This window comes from Scardinius erythrophthalmus (genome assembly GCF_964197995.2).
Source record: "Scardinius erythrophthalmus genome assembly, chromosome: 20".
NCBI lineage: Eukaryota > Metazoa > Chordata > Actinopteri > Cypriniformes > Leuciscidae > Scardinius > Scardinius erythrophthalmus.
Window position 1 is genome coordinate 10646794 of NC_138240.1, and position 27022 is coordinate 10673815.

General features: G+C 37.3%; 2 protein-coding genes across 5 annotated transcripts; both read right to left on the reverse strand.

Annotated features, from left to right (window-relative positions):
* Window positions 1-3752: 3752 nt before the first annotated feature.
* Window positions 3753-13239, reverse strand: mindy4 (MINDY lysine 48 deubiquitinase 4). 2 transcript variants are annotated; one of them, XR_014028953.1, is made up of 18 exons: window positions 12927-13239; window positions 12574-12693; window positions 12302-12489; window positions 11945-12203; window positions 8340-8563; window positions 7401-7459; window positions 7080-7177; window positions 6871-6987; window positions 6697-6785; window positions 6370-6471; window positions 6223-6286; window positions 6064-6129; window positions 5670-5737; window positions 5515-5578; window positions 5158-5314; window positions 4901-5081; window positions 4642-4729; window positions 3753-4540 (listed from the first exon to the last, which is right to left on the reverse strand). XR_014028953.1 is itself a non-coding variant. In XM_081349141.1 (18 exons), the coding sequence occupies exons 1-18, from the start codon at window positions 12987-12989 to the stop codon at window positions 4492-4494; spliced, it is 2061 nt and encodes a 686-aa protein (XP_081205267.1). In that variant the 5' UTR covers window positions 12990-13239; the 3' UTR covers window positions 3753-4491. The 2 variants fall into 2 exon arrangements, 1 of the variants encoding a protein (XP_081205267.1); XM_081349141.1 differs by having other exon boundaries at window positions 5153-5314.
* An 879-nt stretch (window positions 13240-14118) lies between these two features.
* On the reverse strand, window positions 14119-26740 carry nexn (nexilin (F actin binding protein)). Of its 3 annotated transcripts, none has more exons than XM_081349137.1 (15): window positions 26466-26740; window positions 23074-23502; window positions 21874-22065; window positions 21339-21423; window positions 21067-21215; window positions 19758-19958; window positions 19456-19635; window positions 18547-18735; window positions 17920-18111; window positions 17464-17511; window positions 16045-16239; window positions 15733-15954; window positions 15463-15651; window positions 14946-15309; window positions 14119-14790 (listed from the first exon to the last, which is right to left on the reverse strand). In XM_081349137.1, exons 2-15 carry the CDS (start codon window positions 23443-23445, stop codon window positions 14777-14779), a joined length of 2592 nt encoding a protein of 863 aa, XP_081205263.1. In that variant the 5' UTR covers window positions 23446-23502; window positions 26466-26740; the 3' UTR covers window positions 14119-14776. The 3 variants fall into 3 exon arrangements, with proteins under 3 accessions (XP_081205263.1, XP_081205262.1, XP_081205264.1); XM_081349136.1 differs by having other exon boundaries at window positions 23074-23477; window positions 26466-26726; XM_081349138.1 differs by lacking the exon at window positions 17464-17511.
* Between the last annotated feature and the right edge of the window lie 282 nt (window positions 26741-27022).

The following is a 27022-nucleotide window of genomic DNA, read 5'->3' on the forward strand; positions in this document are numbered from 1 at the left end:
TCTCCTTCTGAAAGACCCTTGATCTATTTTGTGTGGTCTAACGATTTATGGTTCATACATCAACTGAGGGGGCAGGGGTAAGCTTTGTCTTTGCCAGTTTATGACTAACACCAATTTAAGAAAATATACAAAACATGAATATGAATTAACTGACATGCAAACCAATACCACCCAGACAAACACTTTGACACGTGAAGTGAAAGATCATACAGACAGTTTGTCTCTTCATTAATTCAGGACTTACTCTACTCAGGTTGCCATTCTGTGGTATTAGCATTGAAACTCTTTTTGATGTTCAATAAAAGCCTCAGGTTTTATTGGCCCCAAACTGCATCCACGTGACTATATAGAAAAAATGCTTTTCTCCTCAGGACATGCGTTATTTATCAGGTTTCCAGATTTTCTTGTCCTCCTTTCTGGCACGTCACACGGGAATCTTTCACCACCTCCACTCATTTTGCACGCCTGTTGGCTTGTGATATATCAGGCATGAATGAAATGAGACAGGTGATGTCAGTAGCCTATTCTTCATCCATGAAGACTTTATGGCGACTGAGGAGGTAAGTTTGGGAGCAAACTCTTAATACAAAATATATATGCCTTCTAAAACACTACATTTAAATAACAATTTGATTAAACAATTGATGAAAACAGAATCCATAAAAGTGAGTCCGTCACTGACAGGAAGCAACGTCAGAGCAGCACAACGGCTAACTAGATTCTTTTCCGCATCTAAATGATGTATATTGAGAAATACATCCCCATGCTGGGTTAATGACCGATACTTTCTGTATTTATGACATCACTGTGTGTGGGTGGAAATTGTTCCATTATCAGGGCCCTAAAAATAAAACACCAGATGGCCCTATAAAATGATTGGGAGCTTCGGATGGGAGACTCGTGTATGATAACATCAGGACCGTTGTCTGAGATGTTAGTAGGCCTATGTTTCAGTTGAGCACAAACGTAAAAAAGACAGCTTTATCTGTCATTAATTCACAAAAAAAGTTCATATAAAATAGTATTGATTACAATTATTTTCAGAAAAACTACTGTTACTTTCCATACAAGCATTTTTTTGTGATTGAAATTGGATTCATAGCACAAGGGGACAGGTTGAGTACTGTAATACGCACAAATACACTCTGAACTCAGTGTGGTTGATTTAAGTTTGGTTGTCAGATAGTGAAGGACACTAAATTGGTCCTACAAACATGGCTGTTTATGAATTTCATTTGTAACAGAAAAATTGGAATCTGATATTAACACTTATTTCAGTTCACTTTCAGTTGTGGGATGGAAAGTAATCATATGTTCCACAGCAATATTTTGGCATGGAGTGATGCAATTTAGCTGTGAGGATGGAAAAGACAGATCAAAGTAAATGAGTTAGTGATCACAGTCAGATGTTTTAAAAGTATGATAAACTTTTACCAGGAAATAGGCTACTTCCTTTCAAATGCATGTTCGTTTATAAGATCTGAGATGCTTGTGTTGCAATATACGCTTAATTGGTGGAAAATCAGTGTAATATTTTCATGTGTAGATTTGTGTTAAAAGTCCAAGAGTTCTACTTTGCTAAAGCATTGGCCTATCTCAAATTCCAGGGATACAGCATCAAAACTCACAAAATCAGCTTATAGTTCAGCCATATTCTTTAACCTCAATCCCACACCCAATCCAATTATGAGACGCAGAGTGAGCGCTGGGGTTCAGGTCAGTTCCACAATCTCAGGCACAGCAAAGATCAGAGATACTCTGACTAACAGTTCTCTTCAGGGCTTTGGCACTGGCAGTGGCTCAATAACATGCTAAGAGGTTCAGCCAAAAGTAGCACTAATCAGAAGACATTTTGGTGGAAAAGGTGATAGTTTTGTGCTCAGCTTTCAGTGTGTGCCATCTGAAGTCTTTACAGGAAAAAGGATTACTTATTTTAGCCTTCAGTTTATGCAATAACTCCATGTGGGTTATCAACTGCTTCAATATGTTTTTACAGGTTTTCAATTAAAACTCTGTACCACGGAGACATTGATTGTTTTTGTATTGACTTCAATATGATTAATGATCAAGCAAACATCTTGTAATGTGGATTATAGCATTAATCAGCTAATGAATGTTATAGCCTATGCTTTGTCATGCATAATGCTCAAATTACTATTGTTCAGTCCAGTTTGTTGCTACACGGCTGCGATCATTCCATAAAATGGTAACATTTGAAGACAGCTGCTTTTCTGTATGAAAAATTATACTCCTAAATAACAGCCAAGTATACACATGATAACCTTACTATAGGACAGAAATACTACACCAGAAGTTCCATGTTAATAATAAATGATCAAAGAAGCAGAGTAAACAGAACAAATATAGCTCTTAGAGGAGTCTTGATTTTATTTTTGGGGTCTATTAGGAGAGGTTTTTAATGCTTGAATGTTTAGAAAAACCTAATTTTGCACATATTTTACATTGTTGCAGCACCTCTCTTCCAAGTCTTTCAGTAACAGTTTAGTTCCAGTCTCAATGAAGCCCCTCCTTCCAAAGCGTACTGTGCTCTGATTCGTCTACTGGACCATTGTGTTGTGATTGGTCAACTGCTTCGAGTCTGTTCCACACCCCTTACGATAACTCCAATTTTCAACACAACTCTCTTGAGAAGGTACTTATTTTGATTAAGTAATTACTTCACAACTGTTAAAAATGTACGTTATACAGTATGAATGTGTGTAATATGAATAATCCGGACGTACTACATTCACCATGTCGTCATTATTATTTGTGACCTACCAGCATCAATTGCCTTTCACAAAATCTCTCCCATGGCCTCATGAGTTATTAAAATGTCTATTGTTCGCACACTTCAGAATCCCGCCGGAAGTAGAAGGTCATTCTGATACTTTTTGCCTACTCTTTCATAAGTACTGTGAATTCGGGCATACTTTTGTCACATATTGTTTTTCACATGGGCCTATTGTATAGGAAAGTATGCGATTTCGGATACAGCCATGTATGTTCTTGGAAGAAAACTCAAGACTACAATGGAGGCGGTTCAGAAACAGTGCTTAGTGATATAGAGAATAACTCCCTTTGGAGTGGACTTTGCAAATCTTTGTAACTTTGCAAATTCATTTACATTTAGGCAGACGCTTTTATCCCAAGTGACTTGCATTGCATTTCAAGGTACACATTTACATTCTTATCAGTTCTTACTTTCCCTGGGAATCGAACCCATGACCTTGGCGTTGCAAGCGCCAACGCTCTACTGTTTGCTAGCTTAAATTCATACTCAAACAGCAACATTACACGCTAAAAAACCTAAAAATGTAAAAATAAAGAAACATAATAGGACCCCTTTAAGAGATGGGTTGGCAGCCTTATGGCATGCGGAGGGATAATCACAGAAGCACACCTCCGGTCATGTGAACGGATTTTCAGATCGGTGTACTAGCTCAGGTTAAAATCCTCACACTTTAATTATATTCATAGCAACCAACTTAAAACAAGCTATGTTACTATGCGAAATGTTTATGCAAGTTCAAGGGACTTCATTTAAATGAAATACATACAACTCTTTAGCTACTGTCACGTGCCAGTAATTATCCTGGCATGTGTGCCATTGGTTTCTGATCCCGTTCAGAGCAGATTCAATATTTTAAATGCATTTCTTTTGACATTTTAGTAATCTAAAGATTTAACACCATGCGGAAACCTAGTCATGTTTTCCTCCCGTTGGAACAACTGAAACAAAATCATTCTTTGCTCAAAATGACAACGTTTATATTCTCTTCAGAAATCTTTCTTGCACAAAGATATAGTTCAGTCAATGGTCACTAAAACTGTTTGGTAACCAACAATATCTTCTTTTGTGTTCCACAGACAGTTTTGAAAGAAATGAAGGTAATTAAATGATGTCAGAATTTTAATATTTGGATAAACTATCAGTGAGCAATGGCAATTATTTACACATCGCAAGCAATATTCTCTATTTCAGTTCATTTAATCATGATTTGAATAACAAAAAGTATTGAGTAATGACAGTTCTTAATGCTATACTGTCAATGTGACATTGTGAGAGATAAAGTAATTGCAAACAATTGTAAAACATGAGCAAGAGAGAACAGGGACATAGATCTTGATTTAAATTGGGGAGGGGGGCAGCAAACAAGAAATGTTTTATAGAATATTGATTGACAATATTGAGAATGTGTTGATCTATACCCCTGGATTAAGGCATTTGTCTTATAAATATACTTTTGTGTTTATACTTCTGTATTCACATACAACAACACAAAACATAAAAGTAAGAAAAAGCAGCAGAATGATAAAAATAATATTAAGGATATTAAGAAAGGCAGCAAAAAAGCTCATCATAAAAGACAAAATAAATACTAAACGCATGCATTTTTAAATATAAAACCTAATGAAAATTTACACCAGATAAAATCATACCGGGGTCACACGGGGCTAACAAAGAAAAAAATCTTTTTGAGTGCAATATCAAAGAATGGGATCTGTGTCATTCCAGCTGACCACTGCATTTCGCCATCTGTAAAACATATTTGAAGCATTCACATCGCCACATGTTTGCATTTCACAATATCAAAACGATATATTATAGAAAAAGCACTGACGAAATAAGAGACTTACTTGGTCCTGATGCAAAGCTCCAGTGGAGGAATGAGATCACTGTCTGCGTTTTCACTCTGAGCAGAATCTGCAGCACAAGACTCTGAATCTGTCCAGACACAGAATACACAAGGCCTTTTAAAACTGACTTATCATAAACCCTAATTATGAAGCAAGTGTGGAAAGCTTGTATTCATTTTGTTGTTCTCAAATACTATGCATAATACAATGAGTGTTTGTTTTGTGTGTGTCCAGAAAAGCAATGACCCAAAGGACTCACAGACTGTTAATCTAATTGGTTCCTGCTGGTTGGCCAGCCCATCATAATAGTACAAGTCAAACTCTTCCTCTTTGCAGTGATCGGTTGCCAGGTCTTCAGAGGGACAAAAGAGCACACTGAAATGGCTCTCGCTGCACACTACCCAAATTGGAAACTTGGGAGTTTTCAGGTGAGATCCAACCTTTAAAGAGAAACTTGGATATAACACATTTGGATATAATATCTATTTTAGAGTGTTTCAAGCCTTCTTACCTTACATATATTATAGTGCTCAAATAAAGACAGCAGCCCAATGTTACAACGTGCTTCAATTCCCTTAAGAAGTGTAAAATTTCCATTCCCAGAATCAAGCTTCATTTCATCATCAAAGACGTTTGAAACTGCTCGTCCACAAAGCAAAATATTGACCAATTCCTTAAAAAATATGAAAGGGAAAGAATAAGATTTAATGACTTGATCATATCAGAACATTGTTTACACTGGAGCTATACAAAAAGCAACCAATATAATTGGTGACACCAAGACATTGTTTTTGGTAAGAGCAAAATAAAAATATGCTATCTTTTGTGTATAGGGTGTTTAGATTAAGACTGTAAAGTGTTAACACAGCAAACCTGTGTGCAGTAGCCATGAGCTCCAATGAGGGTGGAGGTGGGCACATCCATATCACTTTGTATACTAAAACACAAAGAACAAATTGATTAGCTCAGTGAATATATGAACATAAACAGTCTGTACTGTTAACTGAGTTAAAGAGGTGGAAACTCACGTTGCAGTAGTTCTGGAAAGAATTGCAGAGATGGTAAGTAGAATACAGCCAAAGGGACCAGACTCAAACTAAAAGGAAGCAAGAAAACTGCTACTAATTGCCATCGTCAATCACATAAGGAGCAATTAAACAGGTGATATTTGCCTTAGAATGCTTCAAGACTATCAATGAATGTGCTCACATACAAACCTTGCTTATAACTTCAGCAAATTGATTTATAAATAATAATAAACATAAATAATATAAAATATAAATAATACATCTATAATAACAATGTTCTAAATAAATATTATAAACAACTATTATTAAACATATTATAAATTATAACAAAATATAAATAATATATAACAATACTGTAAATAAGAAAATGTAAATAATTTTATCACAGACTTACCTGTCTAACATGCTTCTCAAGAACTAAAGTGAGATCATCCAACGTTTCAACAGTGACGTATGTTATCTATGTGGAATAAAAAACATTAACAAAAGAGAAACATGTAGTCGTCAAAATAAGTAATTAGGAGGTAATTTAAGGGACAAAGAATCAACTTACCATTTCCAGAATACCGTCTGATTTGTAACGCCCGATCGGGATGAAAAGACTTCTACCTGTGTTTCTGTGGGGGCAGATACTTTATAGTTGAGAAATGAAAAATAGTTTTGTAAATTTAAGTGATTATTCTAAATGTGTGACACTTACATTGCAACTGCGGCTCTCTTCATATTCCCGGCTCTCCATAGTATGTCAGCCAAAGCCCGAGATAGACATTTTGTCCTCAAAGCGTTTGATACCTCCAGTCTCCTGGTGACATTTAACAATTCAAGTTTAAGACAACTGATTGAGACACCAGTGAAATACAAATTTTATAATTTATAACCAAAATATTCACTGATATAAAAAATAAAAAATTCCAAAGGAAAAATAGTACCAAAATGATTGAATGGTTTTAAAATAATAAAGGTAAAAATAATATCTGAAATTGTAACAGAAATAATTTGAAAAATATGATTATGGCTTGGTACACACTCATCCAATGAGTCACTGCTCGATTCTTCAAACAGAAGCTTCTGTAGAACACAAGCCTGAACTGCTGCAAGGACACCACAGGGTCCTCCCTGATAAAACAATCCCAGAACATCTCATGACGCAAAGGTTTACAGATCAAAACAGTAAATCATGAGGTTGTCTAAAGTACTGTACCTTATTTTGTACAATCCCATACTTCAAACCTGGAGTATCTGAAAAGGTAAAGTTCTGTTTTTTCCACTCCTCAGTGAAACAAGCCATAGGAGAACCAAAGATGATCTCCTTCAGAGCCTGAAGTAGACATGAAAACAGCGATATCAAATCAGACCGGACTAATATCACATAGATTATGGTTCCAGGAAGATAAATGATAATGTGCTTACAGTGGCCGTCATTTGGTCCATGGGTGTCTTGTCCAAACTACGTTCTGGCATGGATGTTCTAGGAACATCACACAAGCTCTCCTCATTCTCTATGTCGTCTGTAAGATTGAAATGGAATTTTTAATGACAGACTGATTTAAAGCAAATTTGAATGGAAAAGGATTTAAAAAATGTAGGGTTATTAGGAAAACAAATATTAAAAGTGGAAAAGGACAAAATACACTTCATATTAAAGCAATACAACAATACAAGCTAGAGTATTCTGCGGTTGACTTGGCTATGATACAAAATGTAATCTGCTGAAGATTTGAGGTGCACTACCCAAAACCATTTCCAACACATGGAGTCCATCCAGTTTTGGGCTGGGTGCCGAATTCTTTCTGGAGAGGAAACAACAAAAGTTAATAATCACACACTTGACATATTGCAGCTGTAAATAAATATCAACAGTCTCTTTTTACCATCCTCCATGGGAGCTTCTTAGAGCCATATTGTCTAATGCATAAGAGATTTTATTCAAAATAATCATGCATACGTTCAAGGCTGTGGCTAGAAGTTCTGGGCCCCTTTAAAAATATAACATTCAGAAAAGGTTGTGGGTCCCCCTGGACCTGTCGGCCCCTAGAATCGTTCCAACCTTTCACCTCACTAGTTATGGTCCTCTCTATGTTTATGGGATTCAAATGGTATAACTAATTTAGCCCTTAAAAAATAAAAGATTTTGACATTTTTAAATCAATAAAGATCGACGTAAAATATTGAGAGTAGGTTTCTCAGACACAGGTTAAGTAACTGCACTTTCAACAGAAAAAATAAAAATATTTTAGCTCAGTATTTCTATCCGTATCTTGTTTTCCAGTGCAAATATCTAAAACATACATTTAAGGTTCCTGAGAGGCAAAATGACACATTTTTCAGAAACCAATCAAAATGAAGTGAGTTTTTGCTTTAAACAAAAAATAAATAAATAAGAAAAACAATCCTGTTTTCCCTTTGAATTTAGTGTTATCTGTCACCCCGTTGGCAGATAATTTTATGCATAAAATGTTAATAGATTTTTCAGAAAACAAGTAGCCTATTAATATAAAATGAATTCTTATAAAAAATATGTTATATAAAAAATATAATATTATAATATTAAGTCATTCTGCTTATCAAGTAAATGTATCTTGATTTAAGAATGCTTAGATATGTGTACTGGAAAACAAGACAAAAATATGTAAGAGTTTTTTTTTCCCTGAATGATTGAAACAAACTCACAGGCGATGCTTGACTTCCGGCATTTTCTCATGCCCATTGTGGTCTATGATTCCTTTATGTAAACTCGAAAACATGCTGCTCTCCCCTTCAAGAGAGGCTGGTGGATTAGACTTTGTATTTGTAGTATTGAGACCATTTGTCCAGTTTGCTGATTCTCTACAATCCTCTGTTGTTGCTGTAAGAGATGAAGGTGCTTTTCGGGCTGGACGTCTTCTGTTACTCTCCTACGGAAAAATAAATCCTTGTAAAATGCAATGCTGTAATGGAGGAGTAACGTAGAATCAAATCTTACTAAAATTACTAAAATAAATATGTAACATTATTAAACACTGGATTTTAATTTTCAATAAACCAATTTTAGTTTAAAGGGATAGTTCACCAAAAAATGTAAATTCTTTTATCAATTACTCACCCTCATGTCGTTCCAAACCCTTAAGACTTTCATTTTATGTGAATAAAACCCCAAATAAATCTGTTCATCATATAAAGCGATCAAGTCTCTTCAGAAAATTTGTACTAAACCACTCAATTCATATGGATTAGCTTTACAATCTTTTTATGAACTTTTTGAAGCGCCAAAGTGTTGCGTAGCTGTCAACGGGGGACAGAAATCTCTCAGATTTCATCAAAAAGATCTTCATTTGTGTTCCGAAGAGTCTTACGGGTTTGCAACGACATGAAGACTGAATTTTAATTTCTGGGTGAACTATGCCTTTAATGAATCAGCATTCATTACAGTAGGGGTTCAATCTTAAGCTGGCTGGCAGGAGCCGCCACTGGCATGTCATGTGACCTGTCAGTGCCGGCAGGAGCCGCCACTGGCATTTCACGTGACCTGTCAGTGGCTGGTTGGCATACAGTCTGATTCTGGCATTTCACGTGACCTGTCAGTGGCTGGTTGGCGTTTGCCAGTCTGATTCTGGAATTTCACGTGACCTGTCAGTGGCTGGTTGGCGTCTGCCAGTCTGATTCTGGCATTTCACGTGACCTGTCAGTGGCTGGTTGGCGTCTGCCAGTCTGATTCTGGATTTTCACGTGACCTGTCAGTGGCTGGTTGGCGTCTGCCAGTCTGATTCTGGCATTTCACGTGACCTGTCAGTGGCTGGTTGGCGTCTGCCAGTCTGATTCTGGATTTTCACGTGACCTGTCACTGGCTGGTTGGCGTCTGCCAGTCTGATTCTGGATTTTCACGTGACCTGTCACTGGCTGGTTGGCGTCTGCCAGTCTGATTCTGGATTTTCACGTGACCTGTCAGTGGCTGGTTGGCATACAGTCTGATTCTGGCATTTCACGTGACCTGTCAGTGGCTGGTTGGCGTCTGCCAGTCTGATTCTGGCATTTCACGTGACCTGTCAGTGGCTGGTTGGCGTTTGCCAGTCTGATTCTGGCATTTCACGTGACCTGTCAGTGGCTGGTTGGCGTCTGCCAGTCTGATTCTGGCATTTCACGTGACCTGTCAGTGGCTGGTTGGCGTCTGCCAGTCTGATTCTGGCATTTCACGTGACCTGTCAGTGGCTGGTTGGCATCTGCCAGTCTGATTCTGGAATTTCACGTGACCTGTCAGTGGCTGGTTGACATACAGTCTGATTCTGGCATTTCACGTGACCTGTCAGTGGCTGGTTGGCGTCTGCCAGTCTGATTCTGGAATTTCACGTGACCTGTCAGTGGCTGGTTGGCGTCTGCCAGTCTGATTCTGGCATTTCACATGACCTGTCAGTGGCTGGTTGGCGTCTGCCAGTCTGATTCTGGCATTTCACGTGACCTGTCAGTGGCTGGTTGGCGTCTGCCAGTCTGATTCTGGATTTTCACGTGACCTGTCAGTGGCTGGTTGGCGTCTGCCAGTCTGATTCTGGCATTTCACGTGACCTGTCAGTGGCTGGTTGGCGTCTGCCAGTCTGATTCTGGCATTTCACGTGACCTGTCAGTGGCTGGTTGGCGTCTGCCAGTCTGATTCTGGATTTTCACGTGACCTGTCAGTGGCTGGATGGCGTCTGCCAGTCTGAATCTGGCATTTCACGTGACCTGTCAGTGGCTAGTTGGCGTCTGCCAGTCTGATTCTGGCATTTCACGTGACCTGTCAGTGGCTGGTTGGCGTCTGCCAGTCTGATTCGAGCATTTCACGTGACCTGTCAGTGGCTGGTTGGCGTCTGCCAGTCTGATTCTGGCATTTCACGTGACCATAAAAAGAAAACAATGTATTTCCTTACAGCGAGAGTGTCAGACAACGCGTTATACACGCAGTTCAGCCGCGGCTGACTGGATTGAGCGCCCAGCAAAGCGTCAGTAAGCAACCAGTCTGATCACGTCCATTTTAACTGGTTTAATTGGGATAAAATTCTCTAAAACATAACTAATACTAAATAATAGATGCATGAGATTCCATTCATAAAAAGAAAACAATGTATTTCCTTACAGCGAGAGTGTCAGACAACGCGTTATACACGCAGTTCAGCCGCGGCTGACTGGATTGAGCATCCGGTAAAGCGTCAGTAAGCAACCAGTCTGATCACATCCATTTTAACTGGTTTAATTGGGATAAAATTCCATAAAACATCACTAATTCTAAATTATAGATGCACGAGATTCCATTCATAAAAAGAAAACAATTTATTTCCTTACAGCGAGAGTGTCAGACAACGCGTTATACACGCAGTTCAGCCGCGGCTGACTGGATTGAGCATCCGGTAAAGCGTCAGTAAAGCGTCAGTAAGCAACCAGTCTGATCACGTCCATTTTAACTGGTTTAATTGGGATAAAATGTTCTAAAACATCACTAATACTAAATTATAGATGCACGAGATTCCATTCATAAAAATAAAACAATGTATTTCCTTACAGCGAGAGTGTCAGACAACGCGTTATACACGCAGTTCAGCCGCGGCTGACTGGATTGAGCATCCGGTAAAGCGTCGGTAAGCAACCAGTCTGATCACGTCCATTTTAACTGGTTTAATTGGTATAAAATGTTCTAAAACATCACTAATACTAAATTATAGATGCACGAGATTCCATTCATAAAAAGAAAACAATGTATTTCCTTACAGCGAGAGTGTCAGACAACGCGTTATACACGCAGTTCAGCCGCGGCTGACTGGATTGAGCATCCGGTAAAGCGTCAGTAAGCAACCAGTCTGATCACGTCCATTTTAACTGGTTTAATTGGGATAAAATTCTCTAAAACATTACTAATACTAAATAATAGATGAATGAGATTCCATTCATAAAAATAAAACAATGCATTACCTTACAGCGAGAGTTTCAGACAACGCGTTATACACGCAGTTCAGCTGACTGGACTGAGCGTCAGTAAGCAACCAGTCTGAATTCTCTAAAATGCCAATCATGCAAAAGAACATAATCATATCAACAGATGCATAATACACGAGCTAGAGAGGGAGGAACATACAAAACAGATAAACTGGCAAAAATCAATGTTTTCTGAAACTTGCAAAAGGCAGACTGCCAGACAATAGCCAACCACTGGCAGGTCACGTGATATACCAGAATCAGACTGGCAGCTGCCAGTCTGCCACTGACGGTCACGTGACATGCCAGTGGCGGCTCCTGCCAGCCATCTGAAGATTGAACCCCCACTCATTCATTACCTGCAAAGAGCTGGCAATGGGACCCGCCATAATGCCTCGTCTTATCCTGCTGCTTCTGTTTTTCTGGCTATCTGTGTCTAGGATCTTTTTCTCAGAAAGAAATCCCTCTTTCGACACTGTTAGGAGATCATGGCTAGACGGCAAACAGTATACACTTCTCTCACTCTCAGGGTGAACAGCAAAGGTCTTTTTTCGTGTCTTTTCAGAAGGTGTTTGGGAAGGCTTAATAAGCTTTGACACACTGTTGCTTTCAGAGAACCTGTGAAAAGGGTGGATGTTTATTGCTGTCAACAGATCTTGAAAGTCTCAAACAAATGAATATATGGATTTTTGTAAACTAAATCAATAAAGAAATACCTTGGACTGTCACACAACAGACTTTCCATACAACCTGGTTCTCTCTTAACACTCATGTCTATGGACATGGTTTGTTCCAGTGGATGTGCTTCTTTGTCACCATGGTGGCGTATTTTGGTTTTGTCACCTTCACTCATTCTGACTTTCACAATTATCTCCAACATAGACTTAAAGGGGTGTTCTTCAGCCTAAATACAAATGATTTTTATGGCCTCCCTGCTTTTCCAACATTTTTAATATGATATATACAGATGTTTTTTTCACTTTGATACCTTATTCTGCTTGTAAAGGCCCTCAAGGTGAAGTATTCTGCGCAGATCTGATCTGTTATTAACGCTTGAATTAGTCCGTGGAAGCTCTTCATCCATGCACGCTATCGTTTTCTTCAGGCCCTGTAAGTTAAGTTAGTTGCATTTCATCAGGAAATGTACTTCCATTTCATCATTCTTCTTCAGGAAAGCTAACTTTAAAACACCTTAAACATACAGTATGTACACCACACCAGGTAACGTTACATATGCTTTGAGAGGTAACTTAACGTTATAGGATAGTTAGCTGTTGTGTCCAAGTAACTTACCATGTTTACATTTCTGAATCAATTTAAAGAAAATAATCTGTCACCCACCTTTCGACTGAGATATTCCCGTACTAGAGACGCGGACACCTCCTCTACATCTTTGCCCATCATGGATCACAATAACACAGCGGTAATAAATATGGGACTGAGATAGCAAGTTAGCTTCTTCGGTGTAAACAGCCCCAAACCTTACACACCTCAAATACTGTTGGTCGACATACGACATATTTTCATTTACACACCGTTAGTGCATTTTCAGCATGGTATTTTAATGGTTAGTGATTTATTTTGGGGATAAATGAGGTAAGGATAGTTGACGAGGCTAACTAGCTAGCGGTCTAGCTTTTCGCCTTGTTGCTATGGTTACCCTAGAACGTTGTTGATAGAGCGTGCTGTTCTGCGTGCACGGATTAATGACGCAGCTGCGCCTCCCTGCGGATGCAACATGTATTACTTTGATACAGTTTGCAAAGATGGAAATATTGTTAGAAGCTTTCGAGATTTCACAGAATTGAGTACAAAGTCTGTTGCGGTAAGTTTGGAAAGTATCCTGCTCTGTTGACAGGTATGTAGAAAACTTGCTACTGTTGTACTGTTCTATGAATACTTTTGAATAATAAACCATCAGATATATCTTAATGTTTAGGCTACTGTTGTCTAGCTATATAATCAGAATAGCTCTCTAAATAGGGGAGTTGTGTCAGATATGGCCAGAAATAAGTTGATTTATGAAAAATAATAAGTAATGAAATCTTGTTCGTTGACATAAAATCAAATATTTATCCATATTTGAGCTGGTTGAGGAGAAGAGTTGTCTGTTATGATAAAGGCAAAATGATTTGCCAATGACACTTTTCATAATAATCTTTGTCTATTGCAAAATGGCACTTGAACCAGAGCTTTACGTTTCCTATTCTATTGTATATTTTGTCTGTTATTCTGTCATTTAGGCTTGTACGGCCTTCAAGCTTTTTAAAGACTTTTTTAAATCTATTTTCTTAAATATTTCTGTGCAGCTGTCTTGACAACAGTATGATTTTTGTCGAATTTCAATTCCATTTAGTTATACATTCAAATTCAAATTACGAAAGCTTTCATACCAATTTGCATTAAACCAAAGAATGGCATATTTACAGGCAATCTAGCACTCTATTCTATATCAAACTATAATCAGATGAATCCACCTGGCCACGTCTCCTAAAATGTAAATAAAGTGTTAGTTTATGAAATCAGCCAACAACACGTTTCATTAATTTTATTATAATTTTATACATTACACAAATACTCTGCCTAAAACTTAAAATCACCTCTTGCTAACCTACATACACTGTTTATACATTTCATTTACTCACTACACTTTAACATAGAAACATCTGGGGGACATGAAAGCTCCATAAGAACATGGGAAAAAAGTGGAAAAAAACATCTGAGCCTGAACAGAGGTGCTTATAGGAATTTAACAAAGAAAATGCAACCACAGCCCCCTTTACAGATACTGAATCAAACTCTCCAGTAACATCTCATTCATTCGGTGACATGGGTATGAAATCCTTCCTCAGTGTCATAGTGGGTTTATGTTGAACTAAAATGTATTAAATTAACTAGATATCTTTTTCAGCTACGCTATGTATTTATTCTAGAAGATCATGGGAACGGTATCTGTGTTTTGGCACAAATTCATCCCAGATATGGAGTTTTTTTTTTTTTTTGTTAACTGTGAGTGCAGCATCTAATGTAAACAACAGATTGCACTTCATCATTGAACATATCTTCAGGAGGAATGGAAGAAAAAAATAATACCACTCCTTCCTCCTCGGTTTTTGGCCCTACCGTGAGAAATGAACTTTTATAAAAGAAAAAAAAGAAAAAGTCTGGAAAAGTTCCAGAGAAGGAGAGCATCAGTAGTCCTCAGCTGGAAAGAGAAAGACAGGGAGACAGAGAGACACATTTTGATTAACAAGAGGAAGAAGAACCGAGTGGAAGTGGAGCATGCGATCCGTTTGAGTTTAGTGACGCCATAAGAAATCTCAGCATGCAGGCGGTTAGCAGAGACAGGAGGCGGCTTACTTTCAATCGTGAGAATGCAGGTGCTGGCGGCAGTGCCTCGGCTGTTGACGGCTTTGCACATGTACTCTCCTTCGTCCTCGGGGAACGTTTCCGGCAGGTACAGGCAGTAGGTCTCGCCTCTCTCGATGTATTGATAGTCTTCAGAGTCCGGCAGCAGCTCACCCTCAAACCACCAGGTGACCTCTGGTTTGGGTTCTCCCGTGATCTTCACCGTGAACCGCACAGGCTCTGCATCAACCACCGACTGGTTCTTCAGGGGCTTTTTAAACCACGGAGCGCCTGACCTGGCATGGTCCTCTTCATCCTCGTAGGCGGCGGAGCCATTAATGATGCTACCCTCTTCCTCCTCCTCTTCTTCCCTTTTCTGACAAGACACATGACAAAGCGTTTCACACTCAGGAAAAAAAAACACAACAGAAATCACACGCATGCAGCTCTGTCATGCATTAGTGTTGACATCAGATCCAGGCATGTCCGCCATTTAGTTCTGAAACAAAGCAGCCCAGGAGAGGTTTACTTTTTGGAGAGCAGCGTCAATTTCCTGTTGTTCAAATTGCATCCTTTGCAATTTCTGCTCTTCGATCTTCTTCTTCTGCTCCTCTTCTCTGGTCTTTGCCATTTGTTCGAACCGTGCTCGCATGTCCACTTTCTGTCTGAACGGGACGTCTTCTGGTTTAATTGGAGTTGTTTTGTCCTCATCTTCATCCTGTGGAAGAAATGAGCAAAATTCTTCACTTCAAAGTTCTTTAGCTGGAATGAAACATGAGAAATGGCCTCATTCGTTCACCTCCTGACAGCGCTCTGCCTCTCTCTCCTTGATTTTCTCGTCAATTTCTTTCCTTCTTGCTCGTTCCTCCTCGATCTTCTTCTGGATCTCCTCCTCTGTGAGCTGCTTGATCTTCTCGAACTTGGATTTCAGGCTTTTGGCCTGGATGGAGCCAGTCCGCTTCAGCTTTGTTAGCTCCTCGTACTCGGTGCTCACCACCTCAGAGCTTTCATTGATCTCATCCTAAATCAAACCCACAAAACATATGTAAATAAGCAAACATGTTATGAAATTGTAAATGTAATGATCGTTTCAGTAGCATGTGAAGCTGACCTCGCTCATCTCTTGTCGCAACTGTTCAAACTCTTTCTTCTCCATCTCCATTTTCTGGCGTCTGGCCTCCGCCTTGCGCTTCCGCTCTGCCTCCTCTTTCATCTTCAGCATCTCCTCAAAGTTGATTTCTAGTTTCCCTGGGTGCATTGCTTCCTGTGACTCTGTCCGCACCAGAGTTACATCATCATCCTGCACCTGTCACAAAAATGAGATACACATCTCAATTGATATTCAATTGCATATGGAGTATGGACATATATTTTTATACAGCTTGTGCTAGTAATGAGTGGCTGCGTCTGAAATCGCATACTCTCTTGAATAGGACTTATTTTGAATAAGTAATTATTTCATGACCCCTAAAAAGTATGTTTTATATAGTATGTAGTATGAATGTAATCGGACTACATTCGTCATGCTGTCATGTCATTATAATGTGACCTACCAGCGTGAGTTACATCGCTTCACTGACATTCACAAATCCTCTCATGGGATAGTAAAGTGTCCATCGTATGCACACTTCAGAATCTCGTATACTTCAGAATATAGTAGGGAAGTATGTGAATTCAGATGCAGCCAATGTTTTTCTTTGACTTGAATCCAAATCCCACTAGTTGAATTGGAATAGGTAAAGCATTCTAGGAAATTAAGTGTCCTTCCTCCCTAATCTGTCTGTCTGTTTCCATTAAATTGTAAATGGCACACAACCTTGTTATTCTAATAGAGAAAATCTGTTAAAACATTAAAACAGTGGCAAGTGTAAAAAGAGCTATAAATTATCACACAGTTTGTGACTTGTTGTGTGAGCAAAAACTCGCATAGTCAGCCATGTTTGAACAGTGTGAAGATTTGGACCCCATAATTCTGTTTTGTACTAGTACTATATTCCTATTTACTACATTGCGTAGAATCATATATTGATATATTTTTTTCTTATTTACCCATAAAAAAATTAAATATCCTTTAAACAAAGCACATTAGTTTGAGAAGCAAAAGTAAATATATTCAAATATTCATTGTCATATCATGAGGAATCAAATTTTCACTTTTTAATCTTTTGATATAAAACTACTTGTACTATAAAAACATACAATGACATTCATAAGTCCAGATGTCTTCCCTAGCCCAAAAAGACATTAACATTAAACATACTCTTGACTAATACTGTAAACTCAAGGGAAGGGAAAACACTAAATTGAAATGATTGATGATATGACCCTTTAAGACTTGTTTTCTAATAAAATAGTTTTCTTGAATATAATTAGGCCTATGTCTATTTTATCTATAGCTTCATTGGAATGTTTTGCCTTCACTATGTACATTATTGTAGCCTATGTCTTGTTTTCTAACAGCTGTAATCAATCATTGTGGCAATGCTTCTCTTTAGCAGGGTAGCAGTTTCTGTTTAAAAAAGTTTCTTACTTCTTTAACTCCATATCCAGTCAAATTATCGTGATCCAGTCCAGGGCTCTTAAAGACACAATTTGAAAAGCATAACAGACAAGCATTGCAGCAGATATATCATTTGAGCACACTGGAGATTTGGACATGTGTTTGTGTTTATATTTGCAAGTGAATTAATTGTTTTAGATTGAATTAGGTCGATGTATTGAAATTGACACTGGTTAACAGTTGTTAGCTGACTGACAAAATGTGCTCAGATGATATAAATATAATGAGCAGATTGCACTACAATTAACATGCAGCATAAAGTATGTTTATGCTATGTTATTAATAACCAGAACAGCAGTTATATAGCGCATTAATGGACTTTTTGTTGTTGTTTAAGATGTGCTTTTGTTGGTCACATCAATTAGTGCATGCAAACGCACTGTACATGTGCAAATACAGTATGTTACATCAAATGCATGGTCCTACCATGTTCTTGCGAGCTTCTGCGAAAAGTTTTTTCTCCTCTTCCAGGCGTCGCTTGGCCTCCTCTTCTTTCTTTTTCTGCTCCTCTTCTCGTCTTTGTCTTTCCAGATCCTCAAAGCTGATGGCCAGCTTCCCGGGTTTGGCCCCGTCTGAGTTTATCATGGCCAGAAGGATGTCATCGTCACTATTTACAACCTGCAAGTGAATAGATTAGGTTTAGGGAAAATGAGTTTGTCAACATTTAAAGTTTGATCTGGCATCCAGTTTACATGTCCAACTGTGCCAAGTAAAACCCTTATCTCTGTCTGATTTTAGATCGTAGGGGTTATTTTTCAAGACAGATAGACACGTTTTCAATGACCTTTTGTAATAATAGTGAGCATTCTATGACTATTAAATATTGTGTAGGCCTCCCTAACAAAGTATTAGAAGGTTATATATATATATATATATATATATATATATATATATATATATATATATATATATATATATATATATATATATATATATATATATATATATATATATATATAAACTACTGCTATTATCAAAGAATTTCATGGTTACCATAGTACATGAAAAGCAAAAAAACAAACAAACATGATTTTCACACGCACACAAACTGACCATGCTCTTTCTGGCCTCGGCAAAGGCCTCTCTCTCTTCTTTGATGCGTTTTTTCCTTTCTTCCTCCACTCGCTTATGTTCCTCTTCCAGTCTCTGTCTTTCCAGCTCTTCAAAGCTGAGTCGAAGTTTGCCAGGTCTGAATTCTTCTTTCTCTCCTTGTGTATCCTGAGTGTCCTCGTCATCCAGGGCCTGTGAGAAAGAGTATAACTCATATTACATTATTCATGTTTGGACACTGTTGGGCACTAAAGTCACACTTTAAAATTTCATGCATTAAATACATAATATTAAGCCAAGGTGCATCTGCAAACAAATGTTGCTAGAGCTTTTTTGAGAATTGACTTTTCTGAGCTTCTTTTTCTTATTTTTAACCAACTTGTCTTGAGGGTGTGATACCCCCCAAAACAGTTTAATTTGGTTAAGGCCAATTTCAGCCAATTTCATTGGTTAAGGTTTGGGTGTAGGGTAGGGTTAGGATATGTATTAGCCCTTGTCTTGAGACCATTTTTCATAGTAGGTTCTCCTTAAGTTCAAACCTTGCAGAATATCCACCAGTGTAGATCATTATATTAACTACTATAAATATGTTGCACATAATTTTACAACCAGAACATTACCTAGAATGTTTTCTAGAATGTCTTCATTTTGAACAATATATGTATTTTTTCATGTTTTGAAACCTAACAAACATAATGTTTTAATTGAAAAGTGTATATGTGCTATGATTTTTAAATAACCACATTGTTTAAAATGACATGTTTTTATATTTTGTAATATACTGCATATACTCTGTGCATTTTTAATTGTCGCTTAACTTTCCAAATAGTAAAAAAAAAAAAAAAAAAGTCCACTGTATATATTGTAAATGTGAAAGAATATATCTAATGGTTGTTAAAAAAATATACCCACCATTCCCAGCTTGGCCTCTTCAAATGCTTTTTTTTCTTCCTCCAGTCTGCGTCGGGCTTCGTCCTCTGCCTGTTTTCTCTGCTGCTCCTGTCGCTCTTTCTCCTGTTCTTCAAAGGTCAGACGCAGTTTACCAGGGGTCATCTGCTCCTTCTCTTTGGGATGAAACTCTTCATCGTCCAACTTTTTTAAAGGGAAAAAAAAATATATATATATATATATAATATTCAATTTTTTTTTTTTTCATTTTTTAAAAAACTTTTTTTTCTTTTACAGATTATATTGATTATAAGCAGAATCTTCACCTGTTCAACCATAGAGCGACGCTTGGCCTCTCGGAAAGACTGCCGGTTCTCATCGTATCTCTTCTTCTTCTCCTCCTCAGTTCGCTTCTTTAGCTCCTCTTCTCGGCTCTTCTCCATGTCCTCAAAATTGATCTTGATCCTTCCTGGTTGTTTCTGTGATTTTGCTGGCACTACTCGAACCAAAATGCTGTCATCCCCTTCCTGTGATGAAGAAGTGAAGAAGTTACCCAAACAGATTAAATAGCAGTTTTAACATCGGAATTATAATGGTATGTTTTTTTTTTTTTTTTTTTTTTTAATCAGAAACAAATGTGAGGTCTAATCTAAAGCAATAACAAATTGTTTTTTTATACTGCTTTGACCTGCAACATTTCTGAAGTCATGGACAAGCGTCCAGACAGGTTTCAGATAAGGCCTGACAGCAACAACAAAAAAACTTCTGGCACAGTTGCCTTCATTTGTGTCATACTAGACGGAGATATGGGACTGCTAATTCAGTCAGAGAGCACAGGCCGTGTGCAAGTGCTGTGGGAAACAGTTGCTAGTCACATGTTGTCCATGCTTGTTAACTCTGGCTCCAGAAAGTGTGGCATTTTCCTAAATTTAACACCCAGTGCCATGTTGTATATGAACTGACATGCCTTTGTAATGGACAGTGGGCCATTTGGCCATATTGCACTTATATTATACACTATTTTTATATTATACACTACTGTTAAAAATTTGGGGTCACTAAGATTTTTTTTTTCTCTTATGCTTATTACTAAGGCTGAATTTATTTGACAAGACAGTAAATACTCTAATATTGTGAAATAGTATTACAATTTAAGTAAATGTTTAAAATCTAGACTGATAGATATGAAATACAGTATATAAAACAATATTTAAATTGAATATATATTTAAACAATTAAAAAATATATATATATAATTAGATATATATATGTTTGCATTAACATCATTATTATATAATTATTTAATTCGACTTATAGTTTATGAATCCACTGTATTAATAATAATATTTAACTTTGGTTGGTAAAAGAATGTCTTACCTTGCCTGTTACTATTGCAATGCAACACACTATATTGTTCTATATCAATCCCTTCCATGATTTGATTTCACTTACATATATTGCTAGGCTTTAAAATAGATGTTTAGATTATATCAGAGGATTACCTGAGTGATTACAGATACTTTGCTGGAGATTTTCTAATAGTAGACCTGACAAAGCAGCCGACTGCCAAGTCGCATTAAAGCCATCTTCCTAGTGCCTGCAGCCACAGTCTGTTCTCATGACACACTGACTCACCTCCTCAGCTTTCTTGGCCAGCTCCTTCTGAATCTTGGCCTTCTCTAAGGCCTCCTGTGCAGCTCGCTTCTTTCTCTCCTCATCTGTTCTTTTCCTCTCTACCTCCTGCCTCTGTTTCTCCATCTCTGCAAACTTCCCCTTCACACTGCCTGTGAATGGACAGAAAGCCGACAGTTGGCGTCTATTATGGGATTAAAGTGCTGTTACAATGATTACATTGGTTCAGTCCCAAAAAAAAAAAATCTAATATAAAATTTCTCATTTCGCCCTACCTGTAATCTTGGGAACATATGATTTTTCTATCTTCGTCGGCTTCACCTCTTCCTCTTCATCGCTAGAGGCGAGGAGTTCTTTTATCTGTGGAGGATCCGACAGTTGTTGTTAGGTTAGGCGTTTTATCCAGGATCAGAAACCATGCTGGTCATAGCAAGCCAAGCAGACCTTAATCCTTGTAAGACAGGCACATATGACCTACAGTGGCGGATGCTGATTGGGCCGTCAATTGTGACATGGGCAGGGGATCAGTAGAGTGTGCATGCAGCAAGCAGGCATCACAGATACTGGGGTGTTTTACTGATTAAAAGCTTTTTTTGTAAGAAGGTTTGTGTATATCCTTTTAAATACCTGGAATCGGGTATTGATGCATGCCTAATCTTATGCAAACATTGAATACCCAGCAAGCAGTATCTTCATTAACCTCAAGACAAAATCTTCTAATATGCATTGTTAGTGTCAGAGAGAGGAGGCAGTGCAGTCAGTGGATGACGTGACAAAACAAGGTGCTGATGGGCAGGTTTCTCTACTGACCATTTGCTTCCTGCGACTGTACTCTCTCTCTTTAATGTACTGATCTCTGCGTTTCTTTTGCTCTTCCTGACTTCTCTTTTGGTTTCTCTCTTCTCTAGCTTTCTGCATGGCCTCAAACTTATTCTTCACATCTTCTTTCCCCAACTTGGGAACATAACTTCTCTGTACAGGCTTAGATGTTTTAAGCAGTTTCTTCAGAAGAAAGAAAAACATACCTCGTTGAGAGATTGTTAGTAAAAGAGGAATGGAAAATTAGTTCATTTCCATTTTTTTATAACATTTTCTTTTGCAGAGAGTAATGATTATATAATTACAAATGACAAATAATATAGTCGGTTATTTTTCCATTTTATAAATTAGCATATTAGTTATATATACAGTTGATATCTATTTTCATAAATATGTAGAGGACTCATTTTTTTTTTATAAAAATATATATACGCACAGTTCTGCTCATACCCCTTACAGAATATGCATTAAGAGCCAGTGGGCTAAATAAGATGATCGGAATAAATTATACTTATTTTGTCTTCAGAGAAACATCTCATGTAGCTTCTAAAGGGCAGTGCTAAATGAAATAAAGAAAAGTCTTTAAAAAATAAGAAAATGTACAACCTACTGGTCCTAATGCATTTTGTTGCCATCTTAAGGAATGTTTTCACTTTTTTGTAACATTTGTTCACGAGTCCCTCGATTGTCCTCAGTGAGAAGGTGGAGCTTAAAATCATAGTCCCTGTTGAAAAGGGTTCGGATATGCAGAAGATGCTAGAAACCTAAGAATGTCCAGGACCTGGAGGATCTTTCTGAAGAACAGTGGGCAGTTTAACTGCTGAGGACAAACAAGGGATTCATGAACAACTATCACAAAATATAAAAATCAGTTGTTAATTATCCAACACACAATATTAAGATTCAAGGGTATGTAAACTTTTAAACTGGTTCATTTGTATAAATTCAGTTATTTTGTCTGGTGGACTATATGTCAACATCTGTTATGTCCTTATTCAGGACAGTACTAAACATGTCATTTTTATGATCCCTCTAATTTTGTTAATCTTATTAACATCTTGCATATTCTGCAAGAGGTATGCAAACTTATGAGCAGAACTGTATATGCGTGTGTTAATTATTGAAATTTTGTATTTTATTTTATATTTTATAACATTTTTTTCATATTATTATAGCTCCATCATACTATACCTCTTGTTTTAGTGCCACATCTGAAAAATTTGTCATATCTGTATTATGTGTTGCATCAGCCTCTTCATCATTCTCCACGTTTTCCTCATTCGATTTTGGAACCCTCTCTCGTTTTCTCGCCCTGCTGGTGGTCTTTGTCTCCTGTTTGGGCTCTTCCTTCTCTGGTAACTTGGTCTCCTTTGGTTCGTCTGCAGCACTGTTCATTTCCACCTCTTCAGTCATGCAACTCATGTCATGTGTTTCTTCTTTATGGTTTTCATCATTGATTGTGTTCTCTGCATCATTAGCATCAGCAATATCGTTCAAGTTTTCCGTGTTGTTTATATGCGTCATGTCTGTTGACACATCCGCCATGCTCATCACTTCAGTCATGCTGCTGTTTCTCAAACACACCGGGACAGGGCCTGTTGCAAGATACGTCAGATGAAGCTGACATTGGGAGAAAGACATAATGACCACAAGACTGCAGTGCAAAGGTACTTTTTGTTACAGGGCTATTTAAGATTCTTAGTAACTGCAATTTTTATTAAAGTTCCCCTATTATGCTATTTTAAAGGTTCCTCGTTTTGTTTTGGAAGTCTTTTAAAATAGATTCCATCCAAGGTCAAAAAACATTTTCTGATAATATATGTTGCACATCACCTCATTTCTCAAAGAGTCTGAAAACGTTCGTTTGAAGATTGTCTCTCTAAACCCCTCCTTTCCGTGAGCCTGCTCTGATTGGTCAGACAGCAAAGTCTGTTGTGATTGGTCTATCTGTTACAGCACGTGTCAGAAACGAAACAACTATTACCATATCTGAATTTTAGCTCCGGAGGCTTCTTCAGTGTTTTATACACTATGATATGAAGAGCATTGTTGAGGGTAATGCATTACAAGTAACTCAAGTTATGTAATCAGATTACTTTTTTCAAGTAACTATTTACGTTTAAGGTATTAACACATTATTTTTAAATTACAATAATATAACTGAGTTACTTCTCTCTTGTCCCCATGTTGAGAAAAATCGGGAGTAAGTGTAGAAGCGTTGTGTGTAAACATGATGGTTATTGTAGTTCTAGACTAAATATGAGCATTTACTAATCTCACTTGCACGAAAAAATATTCAGTATTCCTCAAAATGAATAAAATCTGTGATATGCAAAATCAGAATACTACACAAACCTCCAATAAATAAATGTTAAATAAAACAAAACTTTTTTATGCATTTAATCTCTTTATTGTTAAATGCATTTGCTGCTGACCTTCAATGATTCAGTTAAACCATATAAGATAAAATTACTTTCGATTTTTTGTTTTTATTGGTGAAGTAAGTGTAAAACTTTTTTCTCCTGCATCATTTTCTTCTGCAATCCAAAATGTCAGCACAGCTGAAAGTTTTGTTTGAGCTGCGCCCTCTACTGTACACGCGAAAATTTGCATTTCCTTCAGGCTTATTATTTCAATTTTGGAGTGAAAGGGCTTTTACATTTGCCCCAAAATAGAATTAATAAAATAAAAGACAAAATAAACTTTTTTGTTATTAAAAAAACAAGCCCAGCCCAGGTGAGTTAACGAAGTTACACAATTAGTTACTTTTTAAGGGAGTAACGCAATATTGTAATGCATTCCTGTTAAAAGTAACTTTCCCCGACACCGATGAAGAGGAATGATGGCATTGTTTTTTCTGTATCAATTCCAGTGCAAGTCCTCATCCATTTGAAGTGTGTGCAAAGTGGATTCACAGCGCAGAAAACAACATCTTCTCAACCTGTCGACAACACAAACCAAACTCTTCCAGGCTTCAGCTACATCAGTAGTGTTTGAGGGCGGGTCAAAGTAGACTTTGTTCGCAGACAGCCAATGAGCAGGCATTATGCAAATGTATTACATTGTAACAGGAAGTGAGACTGGAATTGCTGATGACTCGTTTCAGCAGTTCAAAATCGATTTCTTTTAGGAGACAACTTTATTTGTCATGCACTTTGATCTTTAAAACTTTGCGGACTTTTTACATTCACAAACAGCTATACTAAATAAATTGTAATGTAGACATGCATTTTCTGTAAAGCTGTTTTGAAATTATGTATTGTGAAAAGCGCTATACAAATAAATGTGAATTGAATTGAATGTGAATACTACTTTTAATTGTAATATAAGGTAAAGAAATGTCTTGGAAGTGTTAGTTGGTGGTCTACAAAAGAACAGATGAGCTGAATGTGTGTGGGACCTCCACCAGGAGCCTTATGCAGGCCCTAATTTTATCCCCCAGTCTAGGTTCAGCCATGTGATTGAGGCTATTTTTACCTGGAGATATGAGTCTAAGAAGAGGTCAGCACCCATATGGCACACATGAGACCCCTGACTAAATGACTAAGTTCTAGATGTTTCTTTATATAAAATGCTGTGTCTCCCAGTTTGAAAGTACAAAGCCAGTTTGGCAAAAAAATATGTGTGTGTGTGTGTGTGTGTGTGTGTGTGTGTGTGTGTGTGTGTGTGTGTGTGTGTGTGTGTGTGTTTATACTATGTGCATTTTTAAATTGTATCTTTGCAGTTCACATGTTCTACATCTGACATCCTTAATCCAAACTACAATAATCCCACAAAAACAGCAACATTAACCCATGCAGCACAGAAAAACACAATTACATGTGTAATATCACATATATCTAAATTTCAATGCATAGTCACTCTCCTTTGCTATTCATAAATGTCACAACACCTGGTGTTTTGGTGAACTCACAACTGATCACACCTCACATTTAGAAGATGACAAAGACAATATGGCCCCCAAACATGTCACCATTTGAAAGCATTTGTTCCCGCCACATTTCAAATTCATTTTTTTTTTATATGAATTTATGCTGTGCACTAATCTTTATAATGTCTTTAATCTTAAACACATTCCTCACAAAAATATGTTGACACTGATAGACTATCTTTATTAGTAATTGGATTCTTTACATTTAAGGAAGGTTTCAGAGTTGGATGCTAAGAATAAATGTTTTCTAAAATGTTGTCTATTTATAGATTGTATATCTATAGCATTTAGCTAAACACTAAATATTCCCCCCTGAAAAAGTGTCAAAAGAATGTCAATATTGTATTTTAGTTCATGTATTCAACATACTTGAGATCTTTATATCTTTATACAGTTGTTTTTCTGTTTATAACATAAAGATCTTTATACAGTTGTTTTTCTGTTTATAACCTTGAGTTTCCCCCAGTAATTTGAAATGATCTAATGAAATAAAAATAGTCCTTTCAAAGAAGTCAACTGTATTCTCAGTGAGTACAAAGATGAGATCAGGCCCTCATCCGCTTGTGGACTTATCGTTTGGAATTTTTTTTGTCCTCCACATGCTTTATTAAATTCTTCATACTTTATAAACGATAACTTAAAAATATCTTACCTTCTTTAGAGTGATATTCTCCCTTTGTTTTTCATAAAAAAATATTTTTTTGTAGTTCACGTTGGCTTTGATAATGCTAAATTCGAATCTAAATCCCCAAGCACAGGTTTAGTCTTCTCTTCCCATGCGACTGAGAGTCAAATGAGCGAAGTCGGTTATCGGTGGGCGCTATCCATAAAAATACTCGTGCCCCTCTCCATCTACCGCATTCCACACGCGCCACCGGCTGACGGCCTCAGCTGTCGCTACACATATGTCTCCTTATCTCCCAGTCTGAGGCTCTTTTACACGAATTTATAATTGTTTTGTCACTATGATCGGTTACCTAGTCATTTGTTTAATCAATCATGTATTTTAATGGCAGCTTAAACATTCTAAAAAAGCATGTTAAATATACGTTTTAGCGTTTAATTCACTGCTGGATACGTTTTTTTTTTTTTTTTGTCTGTATATTTTACTAATGTACTACTTAGGCTACCATATAGGCCATCATTTTGCAGGTGTTAAATTAGGTCACGTGATGAAATAATGTTCTTTCCATGACAGTAATATTACAT